The 23,842-nt window shown below is 50.2% G+C and overlaps 7 protein-coding genes across 7 annotated transcripts; 4 read left to right on the top strand and 3 right to left on the bottom strand.

The window, feature by feature from the left end:
• Positions 1 to 249: 249 nt before the first annotated feature.
• Positions 250 to 1,508, bottom strand: JCM6883_006083 (uncharacterized protein; the record flags this gene model as incomplete). The annotated part of the gene is made up of 6 exons (XM_076630538.1): positions 250 to 385; positions 461 to 691; positions 755 to 831; positions 906 to 1,018; positions 1,117 to 1,309; positions 1,380 to 1,508. 6 exons carry the CDS (start codon positions 1,506 to 1,508, stop codon positions 250 to 252), a joined length of 879 nt encoding a protein of 292 aa, XP_076489597.1.
• Positions 1,509 to 1,993: 485 nt separating this feature from the next.
• Positions 1,994 to 4,101, top strand: JCM6883_006084 (uncharacterized protein; the record flags this gene model as incomplete). Its single annotated transcript, XM_076630539.1, has 6 exons — positions 1,994 to 2,165; positions 2,240 to 2,516; positions 2,600 to 3,032; positions 3,102 to 3,189; positions 3,262 to 3,885; positions 3,947 to 4,101. 6 exons carry the CDS (start codon positions 1,994 to 1,996, stop codon positions 4,099 to 4,101), a joined length of 1,749 nt encoding a protein of 582 aa, XP_076489598.1.
• Positions 4,102 to 4,565: 464 nt separating this feature from the next.
• On the bottom strand, positions 4,566 to 7,490 carry JCM6883_006085 (uncharacterized protein; the record flags this gene model as incomplete). Its single annotated transcript, XM_076630540.1, has 9 exons — positions 4,566 to 5,051; positions 5,130 to 5,268; positions 5,348 to 5,541; positions 5,608 to 5,877; positions 5,946 to 6,352; positions 6,422 to 6,782; positions 6,858 to 6,976; positions 7,062 to 7,170; positions 7,245 to 7,490. The coding sequence occupies 9 exons, from the start codon at positions 7,488 to 7,490 to the stop codon at positions 4,566 to 4,568; spliced, it is 2,331 nt and encodes a 776-aa protein (XP_076489599.1).
• A 683-nt stretch (positions 7,491 to 8,173) lies between these two features.
• Positions 8,174 to 13,405, top strand: JCM6883_006086 (uncharacterized protein; the record flags this gene model as incomplete). Its single annotated transcript, XM_076630541.1, has 11 exons — positions 8,174 to 8,354; positions 8,475 to 11,488; positions 11,571 to 11,674; positions 11,747 to 11,894; positions 11,974 to 12,129; positions 12,208 to 12,276; positions 12,350 to 12,416; positions 12,497 to 12,567; positions 12,641 to 12,665; positions 12,742 to 13,083; positions 13,143 to 13,405. 11 exons carry the CDS (start codon positions 8,174 to 8,176, stop codon positions 13,403 to 13,405), a joined length of 4,440 nt encoding a protein of 1,479 aa, XP_076489600.1.
• Positions 13,406 to 13,900: 495 nt separating this feature from the next.
• Positions 13,901 to 19,101, top strand: JCM6883_006087 (uncharacterized protein; the record flags this gene model as incomplete). Its single annotated transcript, XM_076630542.1, has 5 exons — positions 13,901 to 15,007; positions 15,071 to 15,781; positions 15,847 to 15,975; positions 16,038 to 18,934; positions 19,017 to 19,101. The coding sequence occupies 5 exons, from the start codon at positions 13,901 to 13,903 to the stop codon at positions 19,099 to 19,101; spliced, it is 4,929 nt and encodes a 1,642-aa protein (XP_076489601.1).
• A 235-nt stretch (positions 19,102 to 19,336) lies between these two features.
• On the bottom strand, positions 19,337 to 20,106 carry EAF6 (Eaf6p; the record flags this gene model as incomplete). The annotated part of the gene is made up of 3 exons (XM_076630543.1): positions 19,337 to 19,495; positions 19,566 to 19,814; positions 19,891 to 20,106. 3 exons carry the CDS (start codon positions 20,104 to 20,106, stop codon positions 19,337 to 19,339), a joined length of 624 nt encoding a protein of 207 aa, XP_076489602.1.
• A 148-nt stretch (positions 20,107 to 20,254) lies between these two features.
• Positions 20,255 to 23,141, top strand: JCM6883_006089 (uncharacterized protein; the record flags this gene model as incomplete). Its single annotated transcript, XM_076630544.1, has 7 exons — positions 20,255 to 20,379; positions 20,477 to 20,541; positions 20,626 to 20,729; positions 20,799 to 20,856; positions 20,928 to 21,731; positions 21,803 to 22,603; positions 22,666 to 23,141. 7 exons carry the CDS (start codon positions 20,255 to 20,257, stop codon positions 23,139 to 23,141), a joined length of 2,433 nt encoding a protein of 810 aa, XP_076489603.1.
• Between the last annotated feature and the right edge of the window lie 701 nt (positions 23,142 to 23,842).

Raw genomic sequence — 23,842 nt, forward strand, 5'->3', positions numbered from 1 at the left:
AGTATGGTGCAGAGACGAAGAGAATCTATTTCGTGAACGAGAGTCGAGCATGGGGTTTCTAGATAGTGGTGCGAACTGGATAAGTGGAAACAAGGGATAGGAGAGGACAATCGTAAGAGCAAGGAGCAAGAAGCAGAGGAAGGAATGTCTATTTGAATCAAGCTGCAAAGAAAGTGCTTGCGAAAGAAAACTCAAGAAATGACGATAAACTCAAGTCTATCGCGGCGATACTTCTAGTCTTGGTCGGCCTTAAGCCAAAAGTCCTAACGCGAATAAAGCGAATATCGAGATTCCGATGACCTGCATCGAAGGGATTGAACGGAAGAACGAGGCTGCTCCTGAAGAACTTGTTCCTAGAGTTTGACCTTTAACGATTCCTTGCGGTCTGTCAATACACGGTACATACATATCAGTTCCTCCTTCCACCAGGAGCAAAAGAGAGAGTGAGTTGAGGACTGACCCAATAACTTGATCCGGAATCGATCCATTCCCCGTAACTCTAACCGTCAAAATCGCGACGATCCCATCCGTAGCAACTCCATGATTGATCTCGTCCGTTGACACATTCGCGTAGTATCCTGGTCCCGAAGCGTTCGTTACGGTAGTGACGAAAGTTCGGTTCGTGATTGGGGATTTTGTACCGCCTTCGATTGTAGCTCGTTTGACAACGTCGTCTCGTCCGGTATCGTACCTATTCGAACGGAGAGTGTTTGTCAGTAAAGGACACGAGAAGGGAGAAGGAATGCAGACGAACCCGTTAGGTTGAATCATATGTTGACTAGCTAAATCTCCTTCAGTCGAAGCAGCCAAAAACCAAGCTCCCGAATCCGCCTGTACGAAACGACCCTTCCATCAATCTCAGCAGTGATACCAGGTGGAACAGATTGAGGGAAGAAGTATCGTACGGCGGAACCATTTTGTCTCCAAACTCGATAATGTTCACCTCCATCAATCGATTCTTTACAAGTTCCCAACACGGAATCCCCAAAATTCTCCCTCAACAAGATCGTCTGATTGACTACGCAGGGCACCAAACTCGAGCTCATCAGCTTTCGCTCTCTCTTTCGCAGTTTCTCAAAATGAAAATCGAAGGAAGGAAGAGAAGAGAAAACTCACTGAACCCAAGTCCGTCCCCCAAGTTAGCCGCCTGTCTCGCCCCATCCGATTGTCCCAAACATTCCCCACTGAAATTGATCGAGAAGGACCAATCGAAAAACCCAGTATCCGTCATGATCAATGGATCTGAATCGGCTGAAACTACTACGTTTAGAGGTTCTCCTAATCCTTCTGGGTAAGTGTTCCTCGCCAACTATTCTCATCCCACCCACTCAAATCAGCTCGTGGTAAGGGAGAGGGAGAGGGAGAGAGAGAGGACGAACGGTTAACCATCGACCACCTCCTTCGGTTGGATTGAAGTACCCGTCAAGTTCGGTTAGACGTTTATTCAGAGGGGAGGCGGCGGAGAGGGCAGCGAGAGTGGTAGCGAATAAGGTAAAGAACGTCGTCATCCTGCGTGTTAAAAGCGGGGTCGGTTCGTCCAAGAAACTGCGAATGAAAGTTGGATGAAGAGAGGGAACCGGTGGCGGTCGAGGGAGAAGGAGCACACGAGGGGAAGTCTATGCCTGTGGAGTGTGTGCTGTGTACGAGGTGCTGCAGGTCGTGTGTGGTAGAGAGTGAGAGAGAAAGGGAATGAGATCTCCGAACCTCCTCTTTTCTCGATTCGGTCCCGACCCTCTAGAAATTCGGGATTCGTCGCAAGGTTCCACAGTACGTTATTCTGTGGCGATTGCGGGTGAAAAGAGCCCGGTGGTCGCGTGTGAAATAATTCGAAAGTGAAGTCGTGTCGCTCGAGGAAGCGCTCTCTCCCCTTCCTTCTCTCGCTTCCTTACGCTGCAGCTCTTACCCGAATCGCATCACCATAGCCAACTGCACGCGCCTGTTCAGTCGACGAAAGACCTAGCAAGACCGCATCAGAAGGAGTGACGGAGAAGGGATGTCGTCAAACATTGACCTCCGTGCCCACGTACGACACGATTCGATCGCTCAGAAACGGAACAACACACCAACGAAATCCAAACCCGGTCCTTCTCTCGTAGGAGGAGGCGGAGGGGGGAGTCCAGGAAGGGGAGCTCGAGATGGGTCAACACAAGGGTCCTCCTCATCAGGTCAGTACTCTCCTTATCTTCTGCTCTCTTGAGCGATCACAGGTGAGCTGAAGTTTGGAAGTGCGACACTGTAGCAGGAGGTCTGGTGATGACTCCTTCGAGAGCGGTTAAAACGATTTTAATCGCGCTCGTCCTCTTCGCAATCCTACATTTCTATCCCTCGAGCAGTTCAAGCGGACGAGGGACGACGACGACGGCAAAGACGACCCATGAAGAACGGAAACGGATGATGCAAGGTTCCGGAGAGGCATGGATCTTGCCCAAGAAATGGAGAGAAAGTGAGAACGGTTCTCTCGAAGGAGGAGAGACACTGCCAGAATGCAAGAGGGTGATGTTGTTCAAGTTCTCAAAGTCCGTCTCATACTCCTTCTCTCTCCACCCTCTGACTCGGAACGAACGAGAAACCTGACGGACGAATCGAATGATTTGAACAGTACGCACGGTTTCTCCTCCGAACTCCTACACTACCTCCGTTCGCTCGTAATCGGTCAAAAACTCGGTTACACCGTCCTCGCAGACGATTCTCAATGGAATTACGGTTCGCTTTCGGAGTATTTCCTCCCACGATTCGTGTACTGTCGTCCTCCGAACGATTGGTACGATGAATCTAAAGCGGTTCGGTTGGGAACCAAGAGATGGCAGAGTAAGGATAGGGTTTGGGTAGGGAGAGAAATGGAGAGGGAGATGGATGAGTGGATTAGGGAAGAAATGTTGGATCAATCCGCGAGCGTTAATCCTTCGACCGCAACAACAACGAAGGACGCGACAGAAATCTTGCCAGAAGGTGAAACGTTACCCCCGAGTTTGGAGGAGGTTTATACGGATTTCGAGGGGGTTTTGAAGGAGGTTTGGAGACCTAATCATGAGGTGAGTTTTCTCGAGCTCTGTGGAACTATCCTCAGACTTTGGATACTTACTTGCCATTTCCGTCGACAGTTGGCGGTGTTGATCCGTAAACAACGTATGGAGCTCGGCTTAGGTGGTGGTGGATTGAGACATCGCAAAAACTCACCAAACTGGGGAGGTAAGCCCGTTCTTCTTCAGATCTCCAAGTTCTCTCTCCGCTCGAGCACTGACTCGAATCGCTTCACTGTAGGTCGTCAAAGAAAAGGAGATCGTTCGACGAACCAAGATTCCTCGACGGAAGAAGAAGATTTCGAACAAGAATACGAGCTCTCCATCGCCGAACGTTCTGATCGAGGACCCGTCATTGGCGTTCACCTCTCACCTCCTAAACCTTCCCTCTCCCTCACTTCGTACGGTCTCTCGTCTCGTGCAAAAGTCGGCAACTTGAGTGCCGTGTTCGAAGGAGTCGGAGACGCTGTCAAGAGGTTATCGAGGAGAAAGAACTTGATTGAGAACCCGGGGTACTCGAGGTCGAGACCTACTCTATTCCCCGAGAGTTCGACTAGTACTCTCGTTACTCTGACGCAGAGTGATGAGCTGTTCCAGAAATTCGAGGAGGAAACGATTTCGAATAAAGGAGGAGGAGGAGGGATCGATCAATTGTATAACCTCGTTCAAACTACGAAGAGTCTACCGGTTGAGGATTTGAAACAGAGATGGAACGAGGTTGGAGGGCTGGAGAAGATCTTGAAGGAGTGGGATCAGGGAGTTTGGAATGAAGGGTTGCCGAGACGGTTGAAGGTTGAATTGACGAGGTATTTCGTGAGGGATTTGACTACCCTTAGTCGATTCGCAGATGCTTTCATTGTCTCGGGTACGTCCATCTCTCTTCTTCTCCCGTTCTACTGCAGCTGATCCGACTTATGGTGTTCCAGGTTCTTCACCGACTGGAGTTCTAGCGATCTTACTAGGTGGGGAAGAAGGAGCTATTGGACCTAGAGACTTCGAGGGAGGGTCGTTCGGGGGTAGGGTGAGGAGTATTGACGGGCATTGGATCCCAACGAGCAGTGTCAAGACATTGTATGGTTGAAAAAAAAGAAGAAAATCTTTCTGTTTTCGAGCTTATTGCGTTCTCCCGTGCCTATCGTTGATTGCGGTGAGAGAGAGGCTCCCTGCGGTAGGTCGCTAGTGAACCTGCGCAGACAGAGAGAGAGAGAGTGACTCTCAATCGAGGTCAATCGATCCCGACGACCCAGTTTTCTTTTTTCGCCTGCAGGTTCAAGATTTTCGTCTCGATTAGAACAGGGTTGACGACTGACTATGTTACAAGCTTCTTCAAGCTCGGTGAGATGCACTCAGTCTCAGAAGAGGGCAATCAAAGGAGAGCCAAAGAAATGAGAAACCAGAAAGGGGCACAGCTGATTCTCGTTGAGTTAGATGTTTGCGGTCAAGAATCTGCAACAGATGCCTACTGCAAACAGCCAAGAGGAGCGCTCACTCTCTTGCGGAGGTGCAAAAGTTGACCCGAAGCGAAAGAGGGTTGCAAGTCAAAAACTAAACTTTCTGTTTTTTACTAGCACTCGCTCCAGCATCATCCATTTCTGCATCTCCTTCTCCTTCTCCCGCTCCTTGTCGTTCCTCATTCGATTCTTCTCTTGGTCGTTTCGGAGTACCCGGTTCCTTCTGACCCGTCGCCAAAGGAGAGTCCGTCGATTCACTCGACTCTTCTTTCTCATCCTCCCCCAACCTGATCGCCGCTTTCGGTGTACTTCCCCCCTCTCCTTCCCCTTCCATCTCCTTCACTTCCGCTGACTCAGGGTCCCCACCCCATGTTGTTGTATCTTTGTTGTTGTTATCCCCTCCAACGAGTTCCGCTTCGATTAATTCCTCTTCCTTCTCTTCCCGTTTCCTTCGTTCCAGTTCAATCGCTTCCAATAGTTTCTCGAGGTCTCCACTTCCAATCTGAGAGAAATGTCTCAAGTACCTCGTCGAAGCGGATCTCAACGCTCGGAAATGAAGGGCTTGTAATTTAATCGTCATCTAGTCATCGTATCGCATCACACCCGAGTGAGTTCCCTCGGTTCCTTGGGCGGTTGAAAAAGAGAAGAGGAGACGTACGGGTTCGAGACTGGATTGTAGTTCGGATAGTTTGGGATGAGTAGTAGTGGAACCGATTTGTTTCAATTGGTTTCGAGTCATTTCGAGTTTCTTCTTGGTCATTCTCCATTCCCTTACGATTGAATCGAATTCGTCCTCTCTACATCGTTTTTCCGTCTCTTTCTCAAGTCAGTTCTTCTCCCCTCCCCATTGGAGAGAACGTGAGAGGGGGGGCTCACGTAGGATCCGGTTCGAACCCTTCCAAACTCTTCAAATCTTTGATCCAAACTCTACTCAACCTACTATTCCCCAACTTGTAAGGAAATTTCGGGGGAGGTTTCGTCATACTTTTCAGTTTCGTCGTGACGGTTTGAGAGATAGGTTCGATGGGAGGTTTCGTGAATGGTAAACAGGAACGTAATTTCCAATCCGTCTAAAGTTGGAGTGAAGGGTATGAGCTCCTCCACGATTCACAAAAAAAGAGGAGGGGTTGACTAACCCAATTACGTTCCCTCAGTAAGGTTCCCTCAATCGCTCTCCTGACTTTTTTCCCTCCCTGCATATTTTCAACTTCTTTCCAACTCTTCTCTTCGAGTTCTTTCATCTTCTTCTCGTCCTCTACTTGCAAGACGAAACTTGGGAAAGCTGAAGTATTCGTTAGAGGAAGGGATTGAGCGCGGGCTCGAGCGGAAGGAGTGAGGGAGAGGAGGTATTGAATTAGGATTAGGATTTGGATTAATAGTTGGAGTCGGAAGGTTGGATCCGATAACTACAGCTCATAGGGGGAGTAAGTCATCAATCAGTCGATGTAGAGAGGGAGAAGAGGATCGAACTCACTTCGAGTGAAAGAAGGTTTCGAGAAGTGAGGAATTTTGGGAAGAAGTATTGTTCTAAACTTTCTTCAGTCTTGTCTAAATGATCCTTCTCTCCCATGACAACCGCCTCTGATGATGGTAATCCTTCGTTGCTCGACGACGACGACGAAATGACAACTTGCTTTCCTTTCCCACTCGTTTCTGTCGTTGAACCTGATAATTCTTTCTCTTTTTTCGTTTCGACTGAAAAGGCCGAGAGAACGGTCAAGAGAGATGAATGTAATGTCGAGATAGGGTTCTCGTTGAAGGAGGAGGAAGTCGAAGTTGAGGGAGCAGGAGAAGGGGAAACGAAAAGGAGATGAGGGTTGTTGAAGAATTTTTGTAATGACCAGAATGTCGAATAAAATGAAGTAGCTGATGATGTCGAGGCTAGAGTGCAAAGGGTGTCAGTCGGAATTGGTTGGAGTCAGCGAGAGGTGGAACATCGGGGAGGCTCACCTTTTTGTTTGATTTCCTCTTCTTCCCCTTCCTCAACTTCCATCTTGTCCACTTTCTTCTCCTCCGTCTTTGTCCCTTCACTCTCATCCTTTCCCTCCTCCTTAGCTTCACTTTCATCTCCTCGATCCTTGTCAAGAGGTTTCACTTCTTCTTCTTGTTCCCAAACCGTTCCTTTCGCAATATTGAAATTCCCTCTCAAATTAACTCCACTCTTCTCGCCTAAAGGATACACCGAACTCAACAACATCAAAATCCTTCCACTCAAAATTACCGGTCCCGGTTTCGAACGAGGTAATCTTCTTAATAAATCATTCAAGAGTCGTAAGAGGATTGGACCTCGTCCTCGTTGGTATTCCATACCCTATAATACATCACCCAGGTTTTATGAGCTCACAGAAGAGAGAGGAGAAGGGAAGGGAGAGGAAGGGTTTTTCACCTTTGTGAGACGTTCAACTCTTGATTCGATATAAGTCAAGAAAGGTTCACAAGCAGAGATCGGTCTCAATTCGAACAACCCTGCGAGAGTCTGTAGTGGTACATTCTCATCTACGTAGCCTATTTCGATTCGCACACGAAAAGGAGGAGGGTATAGTCAGTTAGTTGACGAGAGAAGGGAGAAAAGTGAAAGTGTTCCTCTTACCGGCTTCTACGAAAGTCAAGAGGAGATCCAATCTAGCTTCCAATCGTTTCTGGTGTTCTTCCGTAGCTGGGAATACCGCCTTTGAAACAACGATCATATCGAGAACGAACTACCAATCGTCAACGTTCCTCGCTCTCTCTCTCTCTCAGAAAACGTGGACGGTGTATAAGAAGAGTAGCTCACAGATTGTTGTACCAATTGATCCAACTCAGTTTCAATCACGACCCTCCTCGTATCGAGTTTCCAATTCACTTGATCTCCTCCTGCTCCTAGTCCCACGAAACTATCCTGTACTAATCGTTCGACTCTGTTCGATAACTCTTCTTCTGGAGATTGATTCGTGGTAGCTTCTTCCTTCGAGTCGAGGGAATGGACGAGCTGGGATAGTTGTTGAGAGAAGAGTTGTCGACTGGTCGAGAAGGAGGACATCCTGTCGCTAGGTCGAGTCGTCACTAGCTGTTGACCGTTCTGTCGGTTGACCGTGAGAGGACGGCGAGTTCGAGGAGGGTAAGGAGAGAGGGAGAAGTTGAAACAGCGACGTCGGATGGGAGGGGTTTGTATCGCTTCGACCACTCCCTCTTAAACGAAGCCAGGAACTCGAGCGCGATAGAGATGTACGACGAGCTACTCCGACACGAAAGAAATGGGTTTAAAACTCGATCCGCCTCGTTCCACTCTCTCGATGCTTTGTTGAAGGATCTTCGGCCCTTCCGCACGCCAATACGACTCAGGAGTGAACGAAAGGTGGATTGCATCGATGTAACGCGAGGTTGAGGTGAATAGGAGCTACAGAGTAGACCGGATTCACTCCTCGGAGAAGGTAGGTGCTTGATTATGGAAGTGAGGGTTCCTGCTTTCTTATACTCAAGCTCATTCGTTACCGTGCTAACCTCGCAGTGCGTCGTAGTAAAGAGTCGTAGAGGAAGAGCAGAAGTACCCTTTGAACTTGAAAGTCTGGCGATTTTGACATCTCCCTCTTTCCAACTCTCCCTTCCTTCCCCCCTCCCACGCTTTCCACTCCCCTTCAGCAACCCACCTACTTGAACAACACGTATCATCCCACTTGATTCGATCACGCGAGGCTCACCCTCTCGCTCTCCCGTTTTCCTTCGATGGAGGATCCAACTCGAGTTGACTTTGGCGGTTCCATTCCCTCTCCCTCGACTCCGATCACGCCAGACACGCTTTCAACCTCTGGAGGAGGAGGAGCAACGAATACTACTCCTCAGTACTATCAACAGCATCCGAACGTACAGGCTCAGTTGAAAGCGCACAGGTCGTTGAATGCGAATCGTCAGTCTCCAGTTCTTCACTGTCTCTCTCTTCCTCCGGGTACAGGCGGCCCAATCAGAATAGATACATCGAGGTGATCTATAAGCTGACCATTAATGTTTGACCCTTTATCTCGTTCAGATTCTACTCCCGATCAACCTGAAATTCCTCATCAACCTCTTCCTTCGATGTCATTCTCACCTTTCCCGTTCCCCCCAAGTGAACATCCACTCCCTCCACGTAATTTTGACAGCAGACCCTCTCCTCGATCTCTCACTATCCCACTCCCATTATCCCTCTCGGTTCCATTTCAACCTCCTCAATTTTCCGAACAATTCCCTTCCCCCTCTCCATCTTATCCATCTCCTCCTCCTTCAGGTAATTCGAACGGCACTGCGTTACCGCAATCAATCGATTATCGGTTCCCTCCCCCGACGACGACGACGACGAACCTGGGACTTTATCCAAATCATCATCATCATCGAGTTCAATTCGTTTCGAATCCGAATCAAACTCCTCCTCCTCCTCCTACTCAGCCACAGTTCTATCCTCCTCCTCAATTCCCACATAACTTCGTCGCTGGACAATACTCGATCCCCGCGGGCGCTTCTTCGATCAACGGAGCAGGAGGGGGAAGAAGAAGAGGACCTTCACCTCAAGTTTTGACCCCTTTCGGTCCTTTACCGATTCGACATCTCGAAGGAGGAGCTGGTTCTTCTTCTTTCAATCCTCGGCAGCAGCCTCAATTCGCTCAGTCTCAGTCTCAGATGCGTCCTTCGTACATGGATAACTTGGTTCCCTCGTTCCGCTCAATCGAGACTGCTGCTTCGACGAATCTCGTTCGACAGCCTCCTCCTCGTCACTTCTTCCCAACGCCAACGAACTCTGGATTACCTACTCCTCGTCCTCGTATGAAGTTACCAAGACATTACAATAACAATGAGGAATCAGCTCCCGTACTCGAGGAAGAAACAGGAATCTCGCCATCTCGACCTCAATCTTGCGTCGATTTCGTCGTCTCAGGAGGAGGAGGAAGCGAAGATGTTAATCTCAGTTCGAGTCCTGATGAGTACAGTCATCATCAATTCGAGTCCAAGACGAAGACGAAAACGAAGTCGAATCGTCCACATTCAGCTCCCGCTTCACCGAATTGTCAAACTCCCGTCGACAATCCTCTTTCGAATTCGAATCTAGACTATCCTCCGCATTCACCTCCCTCGTCGACGACTCTACGAGAAACTTTAACTCGTTCTCAATCGTCTCCGAACCCTGAAACTGGACTTCCTTCTCGTTTCACTCTACCTCCACCAGGTGGGATCCTCCCTGCGATTCCTCGAGAACTCCAATCAACCATCTACGATCGAGCTCCTCCTCCTCATCCGGATCAAACGACGACTTTGATTGCGAATTGTGAAGTGGAAGGATGTAAATTCCCGAGGTTTTGTAGTTTATCTCCTTGTGGCGATTCGATTTGTAGGGATCATTTGGGGTCGGTTATAAGAGGCGTTCGAATGGTACCGAAGATGTGTAAGGTCAAAGTCAAGGTCAAACGTCGTCGAACTTCTCCCGAGTCGACGAGAAAGGAACAAAAGGAGGAACAGGGAGAGGAAGAGATGGAGACGGAGACGGAGAGGGAAGTGGAAGAGATGGTGAAGGTTTATGAGTGCGTTAAATGTAGGAAACAGAGTGAAATGGTTGGACCGACGATGAATCAACAACAACACCGTGACGGAAAACTCTTCAATGGCAACAACAACTATTCGAATCTCGTCCCGCCTCGTCAAAGTTCAACCACGACCACGAACGAAGGACTCGGGATTGATTTCGAAGGAGGAGGAGGATCGAGACATAGGGAAGATCCGGGTTTCTTCTCGATTCACTACTTTTCGTCAGGACCAACGGGAGGAGGAGGAGGAGGATTAGTAGGATCAGATCATTTTCCTCGCTTCACCTCGAACGACTTCGGGAACGACGCAGGGAACCAGAGGAGAAGGAACAGCGAAAGGGAAACTCGTGCTCTCGGACCCGCTTTCATCGAATCAGTCTATCCCTTTCCTTCGGGTCAAAGTCACGACAACTACGACAGTGGAGTGATTCCAAAACCTCCTTCACCTCCTTATCCTCTTCAATTTCAGCCTCCTTTACCAGAACGAGCATCGGATTTCTCGTTTTCTCCTCCTGAGCTGAGGCCGCTTCCTCCAACTACCTACTACCACACGCCATTCGGACTTCCATATGCACCTACGACGACGCTCGGAACCGTGATTGAGAAGAGAGAAGACGTCGAGCTCGGTCCGACCCCGGAAGTCGACGGACTCGTCATCGAAACGAAGAAAGAACTGGTCGACGATGGAGCCGACGACGACGAAGTAAACTGTCCCGCAGTATCCTTCCACCAAACATCTCCCTTCGATGTTGTCGAATCTCAAACGGTTCAACCGCTCCTTCCTTCTCCTCCTACGATTCCGAATCGCTCAATCCCCTCGACTCCGCTTCCCTCGCAACCTCGTCCTTCTCGCTGGCTCGATGACTCGTCGTCTTCAGTCGTACATCACGCCGCAACTCGAGAAGACGCGATTCATCTCCTCGAAGAAGATCCTTCAATCGTTTGCGTTTCTTCAACTTCACCCCCAACGACTCCATTCCAACAAACTCAACCTCTCCCTCCTCTTCCCGCCGAACCCGAATCCGAACAGGCTGTCGATTCTCCGGTTCAACTGTCTCCGGCCGAATCTCTCGCTCCTTCAATCCCGGTTCCGACACTCCCTTCACCTCATCCGACTTCAGAGTATTTTTCGAATTATTCTTGGTCTTCGTCTCCGACCAGAGGAGGAGGAGGGAAACCAAGAGGTCGAGGAGGCTTCATTCGCGGCAGCGGAAGAGGGAGAAGAGGAGGATACGATCCAACGATTCACGGACCTTATCGCTCTTCTTTCAGGGAACGTCGAACCTCTCAAGTCACCGCCGCTGAAGAGGACGGAGAGGAAGAGGGACAGGATTCGATCTGGAATCGACGAGGTAGTAAGTGGGGAGAATACGAGAGACCACCGTATCAACCTTATGTCGCTCCGGAAGATCAGTTGGAGATGTATCGAACGAAACGAGTCGAATCGGACGTGAGGAGTAGCGATTTCTATGTGATCAAAGTTGAGAATGTGAGCTCTCCTCTTACTTTCGCTTCTCCTTCTCCTATTCTACAAGTGGCTGACAGAGTCTGGTCTACTCTGGGAATGGTAGATTCCTTTCTCGACGACTTATCGAGACGTTGAGGATTGGTTACCTGAGAACGTTTTACCTCGTTTCGAAAACTGTCCTCAACCGATTCATCTGATCCTACATCGGTGAGTCGACTCTCCCATATCATGACAACGCTCTTAGAGACAGAGAGACTGACGTTTTTTCGACAAAATTAGCGCTTCGGGTCGAACTTTGCCTCATTGTTACATCGAGCTCAAGGATCACGATTCTGCTTTACTGTTGTTAATAGAGTACGATCGTAGTGTTCTCGGGAATCGGAACGTCAGAGTCAAGATGGAGCGTGTAGGAGAATTGATGAGGGATGTGAGTAACTTTCTCGAAACCTCCCTTTCTCGCCGACACTCACAGAGCTGATTTCCCCGTCCTTCTCTCGATACCTCAGCTCTTTGATCAACATCAGTACTTCAATCGTTCGAGTAGCTATACGAGTCCAGCGAAAGAACCACTACCTCAATTCCCGGTCGAAGGTTATTCTCTCCCCGATCGAGTGCTAGACGAGGTTGATCTCGAAGCGTTCTCGATGTGGTTCTCTACTGGAGTGAGTATTCTACTTTCTCTCATTCGCCAGCGGGGATGAGAGCGTGAGAACTGACGAAGGACGAGTTGGCGGAGATAGCCTTGGAGTCTTTATTCTCATAGACCTTCGGAACGAGGGTACACGCATCTCGGATCCATTCTCTCCAAGGTACGCTCAACCTGAACTCTCGACGTCGTGCGTGGCGAGTGACTGAGTCAGTCGCTTTTCGTTCCGTATCTAGTTCCCTTTCGAGACTCGGGCAGAGAACTGGACCGAGTATAGAGATCGTCTTTACATGCTCGCTTGTCGTCAGTCTCCCTTGTTTCTCTCTCACTGCTTGACGGGTCGAGAGGACTGACGTACGAAAACGGGCTTTCTTGTTCTGAAGGTGCAATTTCTCTCGCGAAGTCCACCAGAGGACCATTCGAGGCGTCGTTCTCTGCCATCGGGGACAGATTGGTCAGTCTAGATTCTTCTTCACAGATAGTAGAGACAGATCTGACTCTTCTCGTCGCGTTCCGTTGAGGAACAGATCGAAATTGTTGCGCATTGTCCCGGTAAGTTTCCTTTCATTCGCTCACGAGCTCGATTCCTGTCTCTGACGACCCCGTCTTATTCTTTCGTCCGGTTTAGGCTTCACTCGATCGCAACGAAGTCGATACACAACTTTTTCGATAGACGACTTCCCACCACTTTCGTCCCCCGTACGAAGCACGACTCCCCGCAAGCAACCTTCTCGCGATGCTGTCCCCTCCGCACATCCTTCCGCTGCTGCGTGGGGTCTCGTCGATTCCTCGTCACCGGAGAATACCACCGAATCGACACTCCAAGAAGATCCGTCACCCGAGCTTGCCCCTCCTCCCTGGCTCAAATCGAACAGTTCCTCCTCGGCCAGACTCTCTCGTACCTCGGACTCGAACGAGCACCCGTTCCTGTGTTGGGCTGACGAACCTTTCGATTTGGAATCAGATCGAGGTGAGTTTGCTTTCCTCTAAGTTCCTCGCTCGAGCTCATCAACCAGGTTCGCGTACTAGTCACTGCTCAAGGTACTCCTGATCTCGATCATTCCCCCGTCACAGTCCCAAGATCTGCTTGGTTCGACGCCTCTGGATCAAACGATCGAACTTTTTCTCCAACCTCTTCCGACTCGTTTACCGAATACCCTCTCACTCCACCTGAATCTCCTGAGGTAGTTCGTTCTCGCTACTCTTCTTCATCGAGAGGGGAAAGTCTGGGTTACTCTCCACGAGCAAGAGGGAGAGGAAGAGCAAGGGGAAAGGGAGTTTCAAAATTCTAGATTTCTTTCAATAGCTGTTGGTGATTTGTGCTTTTCCCCGTTCGTTCGTTCGTCGTTTGTTAGTCTATGTATCACTTTTCAAAGGTTGTACACGTTCGTAAAGGTGATCTGTCTTCTGTTAGTGATTCTTCTCCTTCCCTTCCCAAAATTCCGATAGAAAAGGTTCTTTTTGTCTGTGATGGAAATTTCGGTACAAAGTGGGAGATTGTCTACTTCCTACTCAGGTCGTTTGGAGAGAAAAGAGATCGAAAATTCACGACTCGACGCGAGAGATTGAGAGAGGCGAGTCTTCTCTTGTTTCCTTCACTTCCCACCCCTAGCGACTGCACCAACAAGGCAAGACATCGCTACTGATCTCTCGACACGCCCGCAGCCCTTCTCTGTCCCCCTCCTTCGATCCCTCAACCTCTCACGTCCTTCATCTCTCAACTCTCCTCTTCCCTCCTCTACAACCTCGAATGACCGCCTGAAGCCTTCATCGACAGCATCAACGAGATGTCTTCGGATGGGTTCGAGTTTGACGAGATAGATCTAGGCGAGATTGATGCGATCGAATCTCACTACACGAATGGAACTGCTCTACCTCCTCGTTCGGCCGTGAATCGACCTGGACTCGTACAAAGGGATCTCTTCGGCGCAGCGGTAGCACCCCCTCCACCTCCGAAGCCTCAATCGAAAAACACAGCAGCAGCAGGAGGAGGTTCGACGAGAACGGTCACGATTGGAGGTCCTCCTGTTGGAAGAGGAGGAGGTACGGAAACCAAGGCAAAGACGAAGGTGACGAAGAAGTGGGATCCGGCTAGTTTCGCGAAACATGGGTGGAGTAAGAAGAATGCAGCAGTTGCGAAAGCGAAAGCGACGGGAAAAGGAAAAGGGAAAGGGAAACAGAAAGCTTACGCTTCGGATGAGGAACCCTGGGACGAGGACGAGGTACTCGACGACGATGAGGACGACGAAGAAGGAGGAGGAGAATACTTTGTCGACACGAGTTACGATCCGAAAGCTCCAATTCTTCCGATCAAGTGGTCTCCCGATCCCGAAGCCTCGAAATCCTTCATCTACCCAGTACAAGCCGACAAACCTCTTCGAGTCTATCAGTACAATATCGTCACGAGCGCTCTCTACAAGAATACGCTCGTCAGTTTACCGACCGGACTCGGAAAAACGTTCATCGCAGCGTGTGTCATGCTCAATTTCTATCGTTGGTACCCTCGAGGCAAAGTCATCTTCCTTGCACCGACTCGACCTCTCGTTACGCAACAAATCAAAGCCTGTCACTACATCGCCGGGATCCCTCAGGAAGATTGTATCGAGTTGACAGGAGGAACGATTCCAAAGTTGCGATCTCTCGGCTGGGCTACGAAACGAGTCATCTACTCTACTCCTCAGACGGTCGAACGAGATCTTGCGAAAGGAAGGCTCGATCCGAGGGACGTTACGTTGGTCGTCGTCGATGAAGCTCATCGAGCGAGTGGAGATTACTCTTACTGCGGAGTGATTCGATACATGATGTGTCGCAATCCTCACTTTAGGGTGTTGGCTTTGACTGCGACTCCCGGTTCGAGAGGAGAGGCAGTTCAAGAAGTCATCGACAATCTTCATGTGAGTGTCTCCTTCATTCTGAATCTCTGATGGCAAGGTTTGACCGACTCTTCGATCGTGTAGATCGGGCACATTGAAGTACGAGCGGACGATTCGATCGACATCCGTCAATACGTTCACAAAAAGTCTTTCGACCTCGTCGTCCTTCCTCTCGGTTCGGGACTCTCTGCTCTTCGCGACAAATGGGCCGCCCTCATGCGACCTTACATTGGACCCCTTCTCGAGAAACGACTCATTTACTCTGGCGACGCCGTCATGCTGTCTCCGTACGTCGTTCAGCAAGCTTATTCGAAGATCAAGGGTCTCCCAGGAGGATCGAAGGGCAACGGTCAATACTTCCCGATGATCAAGACGCTCGCTCAGATGTGTCGAGCGATGGAGTACCTCGTCATTCAATCTGTCACTTCGTTCGAATCGAACATCAAGGATATCGAAGCGAACGGGTCAAAGAAACTCGTTCAATCGAGCGAATTCAAGAAGATCGTCACTGAAGTTGCTGCGATTCGAGGGAGAGAAGGTTACGTCGGACACCCAAAGATGGAGAAGTTGAGAACGATGTGTATCGAACACTTTGAAGCGGCGAAAGACGACGTTGACGAATATACTGGAGAAAAGAGGGAAACGAGGGTCATGATCTTCTGCAACTTTCGAGCTGTCGTCGAAGAGATCGTTGAATGCCTCAATACTCAACGTCCTCTCATTAAAGCCACTCCCTTTGTCGGTCAAGCTACTGCGAAAGGAGCGAAGGGAAAGAGTCAGAAGGAACAGCTCGAGGTAAGCTTTTTCCGAACTTATCCAACTCTCGAGTCTGCTGAGACTGACGCTTCGTGCTCGTACAGACTATTCGCAAATTCAAGAAAGGAGTCTACAACGTTCTCGTCGCGACTTCGATTGGAGAAGAAGGTTTGGATATCGGAGAAATCGATCTCATCATGTGTTACGAAGCGAACAAGTCTCCCATTCGAATGGTAAGTGCAGCTTCCCAGAGGCTCAGTAAGGGGGGACTCTCAGCTGACCTCTTGGTGAACAGCTTCAACGAGTCGGACGAACCGGTCGAGCAAGGGACGGTCACATCATCGTTCTCATGTCGGAAGGTCGAGAGGAACGCAACTGGGAAAAAGCGAACGACGCCTATCAAGAAGTTCAGAACGCTCTCACCTCGAACAAGATCTTCGAACTCTACGCCGACTGCGAACGACTCTTGCCCGACGACGTGAAACCCGTTTGCGAAAAAGTTCAGATCAAAGCTCTCCCCCTCGACCCGAACGCGATGACGATGAATGGACAATCACGAGCCGAACGCAAACATCTCGCCGAAGAAAGGAAGAAGGGCAAGACTGTACGAGATCCCCGAGCCAACATTCCGGCGAACGCTTTCGATGGTTTCCGCACCGCAGGAGAACTCGCCGTCCTGAACAAAACGAAACCTCCGACGACGACTCAGACGGTTCGAGAACGCAAAGCTGCCGCTCTCCTCGATACGGAACAAGAACAAGACCTACGAACTCATTGGATGTACGACGAATCAGGAAACCCCGTCATCCCTCGTCGCTTCTACACCGACGAACTCTCCTTCGTCCGAGGTTCCTCCGGTTCGGCACAACGAATCACTCGACATGGTCAACGTCACCTCGATCTGCTCTCGGCGCTCAAGACGAACGATCAACTCGCAGACGGAAACGTTGACGCCCTCGATCAATGGACCGAGAAACTCTCGAGCGCGTTCAAAGCGAATCTCGTCGACATTTTCACACGAAAAGACGACACACCGCACCCCAAGCCGCATCCTCGCTTGCGAAGAGTTCGATTGGAGGAGGAAGAAGAAGAAGATCAAGTAGCGCCCGCTCTCAAATTTCCAGCTCTCACCGGTTTCCCGATGCCTACCAACTTTACTGCCTCATCACCTGAACACCCTTCTTCTACTACTTCGCCGCGTATCGAACCTCTCTTCCGCCCTTCGTCTCCCCAATCTTCGGCTCAGAGGAAACGATCTTCTCGTCCGGCTTCCCCTCACGATTCTTCTTCAAACCCGAAACGAGCTCGAACCTCTTCTCCCGTAGCACCTCCGCAACAGCGCGATCATCAACTCGGCAGCGAGACTATCGATCTATCAGGACTCCCCTCGTCTGACGATGAAGTTCTCGCCCCTCGACCGGTAGAATCGAAGAACCCTTCCTCGACGCTCTACTCGATGGATCTCGACAATGAAGGTGATCTCGCAATGGATTGGTCAGATAGCGAGATTCTCAAAGGGGCGGTGATCCGAGGCAAATCGAAATCAATTTCTCCTCCGACGAAGAACAAGAAGACGGAATCGATTGTGATCGACGACTCGGAAGAAGACGAAGCCGTCGCATCTCACTCTCGACGCCAACAGCAACAAGTCCTACCGCCTCCGACTGCTCCTCGAAAACCTCTCCCTCTTCAGACGACGATTGTCCCTGCTCGCACGGTTTCTGCTCCCTCTTTTCGATCCGCTCAACATTCCTCTTTCTCTCCCGCAGTAGCGCGTACGAAATCGGCTACGAGCGTCCTCGGAAACACCGGAGGAGGAGGAGGAGGAGGAATCGTGTTCAAGCCGTTCGTTCCACCTCGACCCTCGAAGAGTCAACCCGTGTCGTCTTCTCCCCAAATCAACCTAATTCCCGCTCGACCGAATCCACCTCCTCCTCGCTCTTCTCCTTCGATGATCATCATCGACGACTCTCCTGAACAACCCGCGATCGAATTGCCGGGGCCTGTCGAAGAAGAACATGCTCGCTCTCGAGACGAAGCCCAACGAGAACACAGCGAAGCGATCAAAGGAGACCCAGATCAAAGCCAAGACGATGAGAGTGACTACGGTACCTTCGATCTACCTTCGGAAGCGTTCGACGAACTCGATATCTCAAAGATTCCAGCTGCGAATATTCGAGGTCAACCTCGTCAAGTCATTGCAGTAGACGAAGACGATTCAGTCATCATGCCTCCTCCTCCTCCTTCGATCAAACGTCGACCTCCTCCTCCTCCTCCTCCTCCGCCTCGTGCGCGAGTCCCCACTTCGAATCGACAAATCCTCATACCCGACTCATCTTCCGACGTCGCTCCTCCTTCTCCAGCTCAACATCCTTCTTCGACTCTTTCCTCATCGAACGACGCTTCGAGTGGATCAGGAACAGGATTCAGACCGGCGAAAACTCTCTTGCCCGCCGAACTCGTCGCTCGCAACAATTCGAAATTCAAGAAATCTGCCAACGTCGTCGCGGCACCGATGAGAAGAATGGCAGTTCCCGATTCGAGTTCGCCTGCAGTGGTCTCTCGAGTCAAGGCGGGTAAACAACGAGCTCAAGAGGAGGAGGAGGAAGAAAATGGCGAGGTTCTTCAAGTTGACGAATTATCGATCATTTCGACTCAAGTGAAACCTCTCAATCGATTACGTCGAGGAGGAGGAGGAGCAGGGGGATCGAAAGACGTCGTAGTCTCTGACGCTGAAGACGATCAAGGAGCGGGAGTCGTCAAACCGAAAGAGAAACGAAAGAAGAAGAAGAAACCGATCTTGACTCACCGGATCGCCTCGAAACTTGGAATTTTTGATAACGAAGCGATCAACTCTTCAGCATCTGGTTCGGAAGCGAGTTCAGAATCGTACGATTCGGAAGATTCGATCGATCGAAACTTTGTCGCTCGAGACGATGAAGAGATTGAAGAAGACGACGGAGGAGGAGGTCACACGTTCTATCGAGAGAGTCTCAATACCCCTAACGGCGGGGGAGAGGGAGGAGGAGAGAACGGTGGGAAAAGGAAGAGAGGAGGACCGGTTTTCGAAACTGAACCAGAGTGGATCAAGAAGAGGAAGAGGTGGGCAGATCCTGAGAACTGGGGGAAACGACACGAGAGGAAACAGTCTTTCCAAGATACTCCTAGGAGCCAAGAAGCTAGTCAATGGAGGTGAGCTATCCTCTTGACTTTTCTCTTTGCTTGTCTCTCCTTCGATTGACTAACAATTCGCTCGACGTGATCGGTTCTTCAGTTACGATTCGTTTTGTGTTCCAGACGATGAAGAGATCGTGTATGATCAATCACAAGAAGATGCCGGGACGAGTTCTCAAGTTTGAAGTTCTGTTTTGTTTTTGTTCCAAATCTGTTCTTTCCCCCTTCGCAACAGTCGCAAGTTTTCCCTTTTCTTTACCGCAGCTCTTTACAAATCGTGTTGTTTCTCATCTCGCAATGTCACGTCACTCTCTCACTCGGTTCTCGCGAACCGGTCGACGAGATCAAAACCGAAAGATTATTCTTTACAACAACGGAAGGTACTGCCTGAGAGATACAAAGTAGAAGAGGCCAAGGTGGCTAATGCCGATTCCGTTTCCTCCGACTGTGTGAAGAGAATGACTCTTCATCCGAGTCCAACTCGGCGAAACTGCTATTGTTCTGATTCGAACTTCCTCCATGTCCCGTTCCCATAACCAATCCAGCTGCAGCCAGCTCAGCTTGTCTCAACTCGACAGACTTTGAGGCGATGAATCAGGGATCAGCTTCAGACTGAATCAGAAGAAAAGAGGGGAAGCAATTCGCTCACTTTGGTATAAGTCGCTGAACTCGCACTGAACATGCGTTCTCGCTCGTTTACACCCTCTGGACCCCTCCCTCGTTTGTTCCTATCTCCTCCTGAAGCCGAAGGTGCCTTCAAGTACGAATCGTAGCCTCTAATGATGTTTCCGAATTGAGCTGCTGCCGTCGAAGCGGCATTCGAAGTCGCAGAGGGAGGTAGCAGGGAGTCCGAGAGGTAGGAACCTTCAAACGCGTAGATCGAGGTCTCCAATACTGCCTGTCAAGCGGAATAACGCGTTGTTGAGTCAGAGGAGACGAAACATCAAGACGGAGAGAACGGTCACGAAACTTACGAGGTCTCGATCTAGTTTACGCTTCTTCTCGAGGTGAGTTCTCAGTAGGTTGCGATTATCCTCGAGTTTCTTGCGTAGCTCGGCAGGGGAGAGAGCGTCGAGGGGAGAAGGTTGAGGTTTCGGACCTGCAACGGGAGCGGGAGTTTGAGACTTTGAAGTATCGTTCGGGGCTGGAGTTGACTGTCCTGATTGATCTGGTGCAGGAGATGCCGACATGATCGAGTTGAGAGGGATAAGAGATCAAAACACGATCAACCTCGAAACTTTGCTCTCGTTTCCTCATCAATCTCCAACTCGCGCAAAGACCGGTTCCAAGCTGTCTCGTACTAGGAACAAGAGTGTATCAGCTACCCCTTCGTCCAGTATGCAACTCGCACTGGCGAACGGGGCTGGCCCACTCGCTCACTTGCCGACAACTTCAACCTCGACAACAAGACCGAACAAGACTACGGCGAGATCTGTACCTGCTTTCTTGAACAAGTTGTATACGTAAGTTACTCTCACCATACCCTCTCTCTCCCTCGCTCGCGACTATTCTCTCGCCCGAGTCGAAACTCATCTTTTTCTCCCTTCCTTCACGTCATAGAATGGTGTCTGATCCGACGACGGACGACTTGATCAGGTGGTCAGTGGACGGAGATTCGTTCCTCGGTAAGCACTTTCCGAGAAAAGACTTGACAAGTTACGAAGAGAAGTTGAATCACTAACCCTCTCCTCTCACTCTCTGTTCCACAGTCCCTTCAGCAGACAAGTTCGGTAAAGAGCTCTTACCGAGATTCTTCAAGCATTCGAACTTTGGAAGTTTCGTCAGGCAGTTGAACATGTATGGATTTCACAAGGTGAGTGAACAAATGAAAACACTCTTCCAGCTCGCTTGTAATCATGCTCATGTGTCTCTCCGTTCTCAGGTGCCACATTTGAATACGGGAGCACTGAAACATGACGGAGGCGAAGCGACTGAGTTACGTGAGTTATTTCTCCGGTTGTCCCTCGAGAGCGAAACTTTTTAGACTGAACTCGCTTCCGCCCATTGACAGTCGAATTCACGCATCAAAATTTCGCTCGAGATCAACCTGATCTGCTCTTCTTCATCCGTCGACAAAAAGCGAAAGGAGAAAGTAACAACAATCCCAGTTCTACTTCGACTTCTCAGCGCAACAACAACAATTCACTATCTGGACCTTCCGGATCGACCGTGACTGCCTCGAATGCGGCTTCTTCTCCTACGGCGCTCGACCTTCACTCGTTATTGACGGATCTATCGGCGATTCGGAAACATCAAACGGCGATTTCGGCCGATTTGAAGGATTTACAACAATCGAATCAACTCTTGTGGCAGGAAGCGTTGGCATCGAGGGAGAAACATCGGAAACAGGAAGATACGATCAACAAGATCCTGAGGTTCCTCGCGGGAGTGTTTGGAGGTCAAGTGTTGGATTCTTCGGGCTCGGCGAGTGGGAACGGAAGTCAGGCGGGAGTTGGAGGAGTGAATGGATCGAACGGGGTCTCGGCAGCGAACGCGGCGAGTCCTGGGACGGATAGTAATCCAGATAGTGTCGATTCGGAGATTGGCGAAGGGGCGAGAACGAGCGGGAACAGTAAAGGGAAGGGGAAATCGAAATCTCACGACAACAGAGCAAACAACATGGTCGGATTCCCAAAGACGAGAAGTAGGTTACTGTTGGAGGATGTCAAAGGGAGGCAACAAGAACGCGCGGCGGCGTTAAGGGAACTCGATGGAAGCGAGGAGGACTTGGAGGAAGAACCGGAAGAAGAAGAGGAAATTGAGGAAATCCCGATACTCGCACGAGATGACGATCGATTCTCGAGAATATCAAGTGGTGAGTCTGGATTATCGTTGATTAAATGTGAATCTCCTCACAAGCTAATCGTCTGTTCCATCGACTCGCAGCGAGTCATACATCGGCTCTACCGCAACACGATCCTCCTCCGCCTCCAACGACAGCTCTCACTCGAACCAATTCCGGATACAATGCTCTCACCTCTCCGAGTCGTTTCGCATCACTTCCTCCCGCTTCTCCTTCGGCTCCAAACCCATTCTCGAATCTCGATTTCAGCTCATTTTCGCCAGAAACGATGCAACAATTCCTCGCCGCTGCTGGAGGCGTCAGCGATCCGAGTCAATACGCTTCCCTCTTTAACAACAACAGCAACAACAGTCAAACCTACAACGCTCAATCTACTGGCGGCGAAACTTCGACAACCGCTCTCTCGCTCGCGCCTGCTTCTTCCTCGAGTTCGTACGATTACAATCATCACGGCATCATGATTCCTTCTTCTTCCTCTTCTTCCTCTGCATTTCACCCGACAACGACTCCGAACCCCTTCGATTTCGGTCAAATTTCGAGTTCTTCTTCATCGTCAAACCCTCTACAATCGTCTTCTTCCACTACAGCACCCGCACTCTCCCCTTCGCTCGTTTCTAGTATGAACGATCACGACCAGCTTGTCAAGTCTGTCATTGACGAGAAACAAGATATCGATCGAAGAACGACTGAACTCGAGGATCAAATCTCGAAACTGCTCAAGAATTTACCGGAGGAAACGAGGGATCAAGTGTTGGAGAGTGATGGACCTTTGGGAACTGCGAGTGGATTTGGAACTGCTGTCGAGGAGAAAGGTGGATTCGATTGGGGCAACGCGACGGGAGCGAATGGAGAATTAGATCTCGATAAGTTACTCGAACAATTCAGTGAGTCTTTCCTCCTTTGAACTCGCTACGTCCGTTTTTATTGACTCGTCCTTCTTCTCTAGCGAACTCTCCGTCGGCTCAACCGAATCATCCGACCCCTGGTACTTCCGGAGGCGAGATCGATCCTTCACTCTCGACGATGGACTACTCTGCCTTCTTCCCAGATCCCTCGACTTCTACCGTCGACTCATCCTCGATGAACCCACTGTATCAATCGACTGCCGGTTCTCTCCCGTTCCCTTCGGACGTTGATACGAATCCGATAACGTTCCCGTACGAAGTCACGTCTCCTCAAACTCAACAATCTCCTTCGTTCACCGCGGCCGATTCTCCAGCGAGCGAAGTCAGTACCGCGAACGAATCCGTTTCTGCTCCTGCGACGAGGGGAGGGAGAGGGTCACGAGGAGGAGGAGGAGGAGGACGCAAAGTGACGAACGGAGGTCGGAAACGAAAGAGCGACGTACTGTCGCCGCTCGGAGAGGGCTCCGCTTCACCCGGTCAAGAAGGGACGAGGAAGAGTGCCAGGAAAAGGTCTTAAGTGAATCCTGTACTGGAAATCCTCACTTTCTTCTCTTCTCTCGTTCGCGTTTCATCCCCTCTCTCCAAGTACTTCTCTCTCGCTTCTTTTCGTCAGTATTGATCTCGGTTTCCTCCATTCTATGTTGTCTGTGCTATTCAAGGTTTTGCTCGTCATGATCAATTTCTCTCCTCTTTCCTCATCCTGTAGTTCTCCTCCTTCTCCGCGATTGTAGAAGCACTCTCGCAGCCTCACTCTCGAGTGCTCAGCTGATCGAATCCGAGCAGACGAGCCTTTGCCGCGTGGCAAGGGGGGCGGAAGAGATTCAGAGGGTGAGAAAATTCAAAATTGGCCGGGTACCTCGCTCGCAAGCCATCAGATTCCGAGACGGTCCTTGTTCTTCTAGACTCCTCTGTCGTTTCGCCAAACGGTTTCCGTTCACTGAGTAGCTCGAGCCTCGTGAATCCCAGAGATCGCAGGAGATTCGTTGAATGCGAACATAGCTGTTAAAAATTGTCTATGATTGAATCTCGCGATTCCGTCGGATTTCCTGGTCAATTGTGTTGCAATCTCCGTCGCCTGAGCCCTCGCGTGTCGTGCTTCGCACGAGGGAGAACGGTGTACAGAGTTGCCTTCTCAAGGTCTCCAAGAGGGCGGAGCTGAGAGCGCCTCGCACACCCTTCGACGCATCACAGCTCCACCTTCGAGTAGCGCTCCCATCC

The sequence above is a fragment of the Sporobolomyces salmoneus genome (assembly GCF_050403485.1).
Source record: "Sporobolomyces salmoneus JCM6883 DNA, S_salmoneus_JCM6883_v1_ctg10, whole genome shotgun sequence".
NCBI classification, from domain to species: domain Eukaryota; kingdom Fungi; phylum Basidiomycota; class Microbotryomycetes; order Sporidiobolales; family Sporidiobolaceae; genus Sporobolomyces; species Sporobolomyces salmoneus.